Source organism: Miscanthus floridulus, chromosome 16, assembly GCF_019320115.1.
Source record: "Miscanthus floridulus cultivar M001 chromosome 16, ASM1932011v1, whole genome shotgun sequence".
NCBI lineage: Eukaryota > Viridiplantae > Streptophyta > Magnoliopsida > Poales > Poaceae > Miscanthus > Miscanthus floridulus.
Genome location: NC_089595.1, coordinates 69641251 through 69650640, shown reverse-complemented (window position 1 = coordinate 69650640; position 9390 = coordinate 69641251). Strand labels below are relative to the sequence as shown.

The following is a 9390-nucleotide window of genomic DNA, read 5'->3' as shown; positions in this document are numbered from 1 at the left end:
ACAAGGCCTCCCTCCATCAAGTCCTGCACACGCTTCCATACTCGATCCTTCGAATATTTGAAAGCTCTGTTAATTGAACGTCCAACATCTGACGGCATATCCAGATATTTTTCATTGAGAGATTTATTGTTGACGTTCAACATATGCCTTTTAGTAAAAAAAAAAAAGGAACCCGTGAATTTGTTTGAAAATGGGCTACCTGGGCCGCAATTTCATTCTGAACAGGATTTGTACCAGCCTGGACGACCACGAGGTCTCCACGACCACGTTGCCCTTCTCTTCCCCACTCGCCGCCGCGCACCTTGGATCGATCGTTCGTTCGTTCGAGGAGTATAAAATACTAAAATGGCGATAGCGGCGGCCAGGAGGGCGCTCCTGGCCCACCTCCGCGTGCCGGCGGCCCACCCTGCGGCGGCGGCAGGGACCATCCTCGCGGCACGGAGGCTCCTGTCGTCGACGACGGAGGAGACGAAGGGGTCGTTCCTCGACAAGGGCGAGGTCGCCGACCGCGTCCTCTCCGTCGTGAAGAACTTCCAGAAGGTTGAACCCTCAAAGGTGAGCGTGATCTATCTCTTCTCGGCGGATGCTTCTGCGGCTGCCCGTACATTTTGTTCTGTTCGCGGATCCGGATCTGTGCTGGATGGTTTAGGGTTTTGAGCGTGCGTGTCCTAATGTTGGTTTCGTGTTATGGTGTGATTTAGGCTCTCCACGAATAGCTGGGCATTAATGTTTAAGTGATTGTAAAGCGTTAGTTCAGTTATCCAATGATCTACTTATGAGTTTGTTTTTGAGTTAGTGGTGGAAGCCTTATGGAGAAGAATGGTGATGGAATCCTTGTTTACAAGGGGTATAGGACAGCACGAGTTCCTACTTATGATTCAATGTTATAGTTGTCAATGTTTGATTCAGAAAAAAAAATGAAATTTTCAATGTTATAGTTGTCAATGTTTGATTCAGAAACAATTAAATTTCTTTGCTACTGGTTAATTTGGTACTCAGTGACATTGGATAGTGCACGAAGTTTGCATCAATATATGGGCTACTTAATTTTCATGATATTGGCCCTGTTTGGAACCTTTTACATAGAAAAGCAAGCTTTAGGCCAGCTGCCCACACAAGCTGCTTATCAAAGAAGTCCAAGTAGATGTTTGGCAGCCTGGCTTGTCTACAGCTTTTCTTAGACACTGACACACGAGACACATATGGCAGTGCCAGTAACTGATTTCTCATGAGCACTCGGTGACAAGGAGGTGCTCGGTGATGGGAAGGCAGGCGGCAAGGAGGTCCATGGTGGCATACATGCCAGAGGGGAGATACTCACTGGTGTGGGAATGAGAGGGGAAGGAGAGCCACCAGGATGTGGATCTTTAGAGGGGATTTGGCCAGCCTAGTCAATCTTGAAGGGGATCTCAACCGGCGGAAGGGGCATGGTGGAGGCCGGCGAAGTACGCGAAGGTAGATCAGCAGAGGATTGTGATGAGCTCGGCGAAGGGCGACGAGGAAGGCGGAGGTTAGTGCACAGGGGAGGCCTAGAGGTCTGCCGCTGACTGGCCTGAGGTGGAAGGGAAGCCGCATCATGTCGCTTGGAGGAACTGGAGGGCTGCTGGTCTCTGGACCGAGGCAAAAGGAGGAGACAGGAGCGGCTCGGTAAGCGAGCATGGGGGCGGAGGATACGCAGGCGAAGGTCTGTGACCGGCCTGAGGTGGAAGGGAAGCCACATTTCGTCGCTTGGAGGAGCTGGAGGGATGCTGCTCCCTGGACCGAAGCGAAAGGAGGAGACAGGAGCGGCGCAGTAAGCGAGCAGAGAGGGCCATTGTGGAGAAGTGGAACCAGAGAGGGCCATTGCAACCTTAAGCCTCTTCGTTGTACTAGCTGGCAAGCTAGTCGGTTTCTCCATCTTGTTGAGATGCCATGTCTTGTCTGCTACCTTGTGAGTTGTGTCTGGCTTTTTTTCCTAGTTCAGTTTGAAATATATGGCTACCTTCTTTAGCTTTGTTGTCCTATTTTATTTTCAAGAACTCGCAGCTTGTGAACATATTATCACTGTGGCCGAATATCTCACAATTGTGAAACGGTTAAGTGGGGATTCAAAGTTTGAAACAATGAAATCTGCACTTAGATTTCTGCTAAAGCTTTTGTCTTCCCTATAGGAACTTGAGTTTCTTATTAATAATGCTTGGGTAATTTTAATTGCATAATCACCAAGTGTGTAGTGTAATAATTCTCACTTTCTCCGATCACAACATAACTATATGTCTAATAAATCTCCAGTGTTTTTCTCTTTGCCTGCAAATATATATATTAGTGTTAAATAGAAAGAGTTATATGTTGTAAAAGTGTTTTACATGATAACTATAGTGATGTCTTTTCTTTCATTGTTTTAGCATTACATCCAACTTTGTTGTAGTGTCTGACTGTCTGTCCTGCATGTTGTAGTGGACCATTTGATGGGGACATCCTGATAGATGTACAAGTGCTAGTATGGCCTGATATAACTGACCATTTACAATCAAATTGAGGGCGAAAACTTGTCAATATGTTTTGTTTGTATCTTTTTCTTTAATATTTTACCCTTTATTCTTGTTAGGCATTGCCTTGGAGTACCCCTTAGAAAAAACAAATAAACAAATAGTAGTATCTGATAGGAGTACATTTAGACAAACCCCCTAGAATTTATTCCTAGTTTTGCACAAATGCAGCTACTTGTTGGTTATAAAAGCTAAAAAGGCTTGACTTGGACAAACCCAGATGGACTTATATTTGTGATTGGAGGAAGCAGCTGTTTTTTATCAATGGAAAATCTATTCATGCTGTGTTTCATGAAATAAGTACCCTTCTTAATTCTTAAAAAATGTTTCTCTGTGCTTTGTTGTTTAAGATAAGTATAACAATTCTCTGGTTTATACTTAATGTCCATCATATGCAACTAAGATATTTGCCAATCCTTCAATCTGTTGTCTTACTACCTTGGACTCCTGGTTGTATTTCAAATTTAAACTATATGTCGTATGCTTGCTCTGATTCATTTCTGCATTGCTTCAGTAATCAAGTTCTCTAATCTGGGGCTTAACAAAATGGCCACAAGTGTTTGCATTACTTATGTGTTCCATGGGCATCAGTGTGTGGCATGACTTCTCTAATTTGTATTGCAAACTAGGTCCAATATTAGATATTGAACTCCAGTGGTATAGAGAATATGTTCAGGGATTATAAATCCATAGCATTGAGCCGTCATCAGTAACCAGTTCTTGTTTCTCCATCAAATCGCAGGTGACACCTACTGCCCATTTCCAGAAGGACCTTGGACTCGATAGCTTGGACACTGTCGAGGTCGTGATGGCGTTTGAGGAAGAATTTTCCTTCGAGATCCCTGACAATGAAGCAGAGAAGATTGACTCCATCAAGACAGCGGTTGACTTCATCGCTTCGCATCCTCAAGCAAAATAAGAGGATCTCTTTTTTTTTCGTATTGCAACGTGCATTTGCATCCAGAACTTGTATGCGACATGGTACCAGTTTTCTGTAGCTTGCCCCAGTAGATAGGAAGTCGTTTCTTTATCTTTCTGAATCTGTTGAAATAAAACGTGTACCAAACGATTTTTGTGGTCTTGTGACCCTTGTGATGTGTGTGTCAACTGTGGAACACCTTCATGACATTGTACACACGGTGCCAGGGGCGGAGCTACAAGGTATGTCAGGTATGCAGTGGCATACCCTGTAGATCCAGCAATAGCTTTTATGTATATACATCTGTATTTGTAAAAAAACAAAAAAAGACCGTATTTGCACCATGGAAAACGAACGCAGCAGCTGCTCCTTGCCGAGGGATGTGGCCATATGGACGGGAAGCCCAGGTCCTGCCCACGCGGCCATAAGGACGCCAGGCGGAAATTCGGAAAGTCAAGGTCTAGTCCTTAAAACGTGCAGTTCCTGATCGTCGACGCCTGGACTTCCTATTGATCTACTAGTATCATATATTAGAGTCTCGCCCGCTGGCCGCCGTCTCGAGGCTTGAATCTTCGCGGCGCCGACTGCTGAGTACGTGACATGGAGGATCGGCCTGATGCACGTGCACGATTAACGTGCATATATAGTCCGACTGCCTGAGTCACCATGGTGAGAATCAATCTCTTTTTTTTACTATTCGTCTTTCTATAGAAAGATCATGTTTATATTCATGGCTAATATTATCCGGTCATCAATAATATGCAGTGAGGTCGGAGATTTGCTCAACATCAAAGACAACCGAAATTGATCAACAATTTAGTATCATGTGAGTGTTTGTGTCATCACATGAGGATTGAGGATTCAATCCGTGCACTTGCAATTTGTTTAATTGTTTGGTATTGTGTTTTTAATAATTGTGTAGTTATCAAGAGAGATGGAGATATTGCATCCCTTTTTAATAATTGGCTGGAAGAAGGTGATATCATCAACGCATTCATGTCCCATAGAAAGCGTCGGCTAAAAAAGTCAGATAAGTAGTATTGTAAGTCTCTTACTCTCTTTTATACATATATTTGGAGCTATCATTATAATGCCTGAACTATTCATATTGTAATGTTGTGGATGTTTTTCAACATAATCTTCAAATTTAAAACTTATCGTGTTATTTAGTGTATATATGCGGAATTACATTGCAAATTTCATAATTGTTACCGAATTGTCAAACGATTTTACCGATTTATATATAAAATTTTTTTAACGGCATACCTTGATCTAAAATCCTAGATTCGCCACTGCACGGTGCATGGAAACCCTCATTAGTAAACTAATCCACAGATCCATTTGGGCTTTCTTTCTGCTTAAATTGTTTAATGTGTAAATTTGAAAGGGTGAAATATATTTTTCATTCTCCAAGTTGCCCATCAGTTCATTTTTGGGTAAAGGACGGTATCGTCTTACTGTTGGAACTGCACTGTCGACCCTGAACTGTTGAAAGTAGACAAATTTAGTCATTTGGCTGGTTTGTATGGTCGTCTTCTATATTTTCTAATAAGAACAATAAAAATCTGGTTTATTACGTGCCACGCACAAGGTCCGACGCAGCGGCAGCGTACGTACATACCGCCGATGACGACCACAGTGTGCTCACGGGAGCGGGAGAGATGCCTCGCGAGTCCCAACTCCACTCGACCCCTGCGTCGCGTGCAGGGAGGGCAGATTGCACGTCGCTGCGGCCAGCAGCCGGCCGGCCGATGGGCGATGGATCGAGTGACGACGGTCCCTGGCTGTGGCTCCCTGCCCTGTTCGCTGCATGCGTGTTGCGTGCCTGACGCCTGAGCGGCTGAGCCTCTTCGCTTTGCCTGCCTCCGCTCCGTGTCACGTGCGAATGCGATGCCACCGGTAGCCTTCGATCCTTCAACTTTACAAGCGTGCGCGAAGACGGCATGGCGTCTGGGTTATGTTAATCCCGTCGCATTGACATGGACGCATGCATGCTCGTCGGGTTGCTCACATGGCCGGACACAGACCCCATCATCACCCATGAATTTATTTATTTGTGTTTTGTTCGTCACCCGTGCCGTGATGTGCCAAAAGCTCGATCGGGCTATCCTAACCGCCGTTCGCATCTGCCAGGCCGCCAGCTGCCCACCACATACCCCTGGACCCCTGGGCTGGCTGGATGGTCGGCGGGGCGGGGCGGGGCGCGCCCAGCCACCGCCAGAAAGCTACCAAAACTGCAAGCATGCATTGTCCCGATCCAACTGCTGCTTCGGCCTGCAGGTTGAATAGCATGCGGCTGGCTGATGTTCCCTCACAAGGCAAACCGGGGTTGAAGGGCAAAGAGCTAGTAGCTAAGGTACTACACATATATAGCTACACACACACGGTAGCTAGCTTGAATTGTTGAATCGAAAGTGGTACTAGTTCAGGAGCTATAGCTTTGAAGGTTCACCACCTATCTCCACTCTTTACTCTCTCCTTCACTTCTTCCATTATTCCATCTTGCTCGAGGTTCAGGCTTCAGAGTGCGGCGAGAACTAGCATCAGCTATGAAGAGGAGGAAGAGCCCACGGTCGCTGCTGCTCTGCTGCGCGGCAATTGTGGTGGTCGCGCTTCTCTCCCAACAAGGAGGCCAGGTCGATCTGTCCCTCTCTCATATATTGGCACAGCAGAGATCGAGCACATTTCTTGGTCTGATCAATCAATAGTACTAATTCACAGTTGATCTTGCTCATGCCGTGAGTTTCTTTTGCCGTACGTTCATTCAGGCAGCTTATTACGTGCCGTCGCCGGGGCCAGCTCTGGCACCGGCCGGCTCCTCCGCGATGAACTCCTCCACTGCTCCTCCGCCAGCCAAGCCCAACGCGTTCCCACTCCCAATGGTGAGTACCACACCAACACGTACTGTCCGGTGGTGGCGACAGCCGATACGATCGATGACAGTACCTTGACACTTGACTGGTGATGGAAAATGGCTCTGATTTTTACCTTGGTTTGATGATGTTCAATTATTTGCAGTACGGTGTCACCCCTGGCAGCCTCCAGCCCCAAGGTCCGTCCGTGTGTGTGTGTAACACCTCTCTGAATCGCACGTCGTCGACGAATACTATAGAGTAGTACGTAATACTGAAGATGTTGCTGTGCTGCGTGCGTGCGTGTTTTGCAACAGAGTGCGGCGGCCGGTGCGCGGCGCGGTGCTCGGGGACGGCGTACCGGAAGCCGTGCCTCTTCTTCTGCCGGAAGTGCTGCGCGGCGTGCCTGTGCGTGCCGGCGGGCACCTACGGCAACAAGAACACCTGCCCCTGCTACAACAACTGGAAGACCAAGAGGGGAGGCCCCAAGTGCCCCTAGCTAGGCCTCCGTACGTGGATCGAGTGGAGAATTGAGACCCATATTTTTTTTCATTTTCATTTTATTTCATTATTAGGGAGAGAATAAAAAAAAAAGACAAACGAATCACGTTACCATGTACTGTTCCTTCTCGATCGTCTGCTGCGTCGGGACTGCGCGTCTCACGCCGTGTACCATCCTTGTATATGCACACGTTTGCTCATCGGTAGGCGGTAGCAGAATGCCCGGCAGTTTGGCCATGGAAAAACCTATGAATTCATTTTTGTGAGTTGTCCTTTTAATTACGTTGTCTAAAATTGTTGCCTAAAAATTCAAACACACCTAAAATATAACAATTCTCTTTGCCTTTTTTTACCTTCAGATATTTAGTTCTTGGAGGAACTCGTCTGGTGCAAAGAGCAAGCACAGTCGGGACACAAGATTTATCCTGGTTTGGGGCCCCGGAAAGCGAGTAACAGTCCTACGTCCAGCAACTACTTGTTTATATTGCAATCTCGTCGAGATGGCGAGATGACATGTTACAAAGGGCTATGCCTATGAGAGTTTTGATGATTACAATAGGGCGGTTAGCTAGCTATTTATATCCAAGGCCTACATGCCTACAAGTTAAATAGTCGTGCCCTAGTCGGAGTCTTTGTGTGATCTTCAGATATCCTTCCTTGAATAGGCGAGTCGTGAACCTTTGGGCCTTCTTCGGTATAGATTCGGTAGCCAGCATATCCGGTAGTCGGGAATCCTGGGAGTATGGCACCGTCAGTAGCCCCTGAGCTTATCGGTCAAGTGAGACTCTGTAACCTTCCTGTACTTGGGCCTTTTAGGGTGTTCGGTATCGGGACTTTATTTTAGATCCCGAGGTTATACCCGTGGAAACAAGGCTGGTCAGTTAAAGGTTACAGGGTCGCATAGTTGAGCGATGAGCTGTAAAAATAAAATAAGCCATACTCTAGAGTCGTCTCGTCTTGTCAACCCAGTCTCCGTGTGAGTCGGGCGGCGGTTGTCACCCACTCGAGTGGTCGTGCCGGCTCGACTTTCGAGGATTACGCGTGGCTTGTGATTAATGCGTCGCTTCGGTTCGTGGGTGACGATTGGCTTGCCTTTCCCAATCACCCTGCCCCTGGCTTTATATGCGGGTGTCTATGTGCTCTGTTAGATCCACTTAGCGCCTCCACGTTTGCAATCATGAGGACAAAAACCATCGGCCGCCGCTGTAAGATCCCTCACTTGCTGCTCGGGGGCTCTCCTGGGCAGTCTGTTGGGGCCTCGCCCCTGTCGTCCCCTTCGACATCATCGTCTCCAACTCTGGCGGCGTCTGCTGCTCCTGCTCTGATTCTATCTTCGGACCCGGTGCTCTCTCATGGGGAGGCCGTGGTTGTGAAGGAGGAAGAAGAGGGCGTGGCGAGCGTCGCGGGGATCGTCACCCTGGCCCCAGAGGGGCCTAAGTCAAGCGTTCCGCCAAAGGGAGTGATTGAGCTCTCTAACGATTAGTCAGAGGGTTTGGTTGCTTCCTTTGTTGCCACCGCCAGCACTGGTCCCTCTGATGCCGACCCATCTACTCCTTGGGTCACTGCCGTTCCGGATACAAGCTGCGACTGGGAGGGAGTTTGCCCGACGGCTCTCTGCTGAGCTGAACTGGGAAGAGATCCCCGACGACAGGGAACTTGCCCAGAAACTCTTCGTCGAGCTGAACCGGGAAGCCCTCGGGGTCCCCGGTGATGGGCCCTGGTGGATCTGGTTAGCGACGATGAAGACGTCGTGGCGGCGGGTGCCGGCAAGGTGGAGAAGGAAGTTGCTTCAGGCGATGAGGAAGAGGAGGGCTCCACGACGCACACCAGGCTGCCGGAGCAAGCTGTCTGCCTCCCAGTCCTCCACCAAGCGCCTGAGCTTGGTGACGGTTACCTTGATCGGGCCATAATGTCCCTGTACCGCAAAGAACTCATCGTCCTTGCAGATTTGGATTTGTTATGGCCCAACTTGGTGATCGGTCTAAGAGTAGTCAATTAAGGCGTTTAGGATACCTCTTTTGTAAATCAGCGTTTCAGCGAAGTTTGTCAATAAAGAAAAAAACTTTTATCAGTCTAGTTTTGCATTTTAATGCTTGCACATTGTCTGCATAGTAATAGGCTGATAATGACTTATGTCTTTGGATTATTAATGGTTTCAACGAGTTGATCTGTTCGTCCCGAGCTGATTGAGCTTTAGCAAATTCTCGTTTGTTAACCAAAGATGTCGCTATTTTTTCCTTCACACATAGGCCGTGGGTTTGCATAGTTCCCAATATTTATGTGGACTCGGGCATTTTATCTTTGCATGATCCACAAAATTTTATACTAGTGAATATGTATATGGTAGCCTTCGACTCTTTATCTGGATTGGAATTCAGATGAAGAGTAAAGACTTAGTGGGTAAATTTTGGCAGCTTTGTTGTTTTTTATGTGAATATTCGAACGAAATTCTAGATGAAAAGCAATGATATGCTTGAATATCTGTCGAACAAACAACCAAGGTAGCCCCGAGCCTTTGGCTGAATTTACAACGGGCTCATACGACGCTACCGGCAGGCTCCAGCCCCGAGCATGCGAATTACAAAGGGGC

The 9390-nt window shown here is 47.4% G+C and overlaps 2 protein-coding genes and 1 long non-coding RNA gene across 3 annotated transcripts; all 3 read left to right on the top strand.

The window, feature by feature from the left end:
• Window positions 1-258: 258 nt before the first annotated feature.
• On the top strand, window positions 259-3609 carry LOC136512881 (acyl carrier protein 2, mitochondrial-like). Its single transcript, XM_066506892.1, has 2 exons — window positions 259-555; window positions 3271-3609. Exons 1-2 carry the CDS (start codon window positions 346-348, stop codon window positions 3445-3447), a joined length of 387 nt encoding a protein of 128 aa, XP_066362989.1. The 5' UTR covers window positions 259-345; the 3' UTR covers window positions 3448-3609.
• Window positions 3610-3926: 317 nt separating this feature from the next.
• On the top strand, window positions 3927-4516 carry LOC136512867 (uncharacterized). Its single transcript, XR_010773233.1, has 3 exons — window positions 3927-4116; window positions 4213-4273; window positions 4370-4516. It is a non-coding gene; the product is annotated as an uncharacterized lncRNA (long non-coding RNA).
• A 1137-nt stretch (window positions 4517-5653) lies between these two features.
• LOC136513847 (protein GAST1-like) lies at window positions 5654-7119 on the top strand. The gene is made up of 5 exons (XM_066507821.1): window positions 5654-5803; window positions 5965-6083; window positions 6216-6329; window positions 6466-6499; window positions 6617-7119. Exons 2-5 carry the CDS (start codon window positions 5997-5999, stop codon window positions 6796-6798), a joined length of 417 nt encoding a protein of 138 aa, XP_066363918.1. The 5' UTR covers window positions 5654-5803; window positions 5965-5996; the 3' UTR covers window positions 6799-7119.
• Window positions 7120-9390: the final 2271 nt, after the last annotated feature.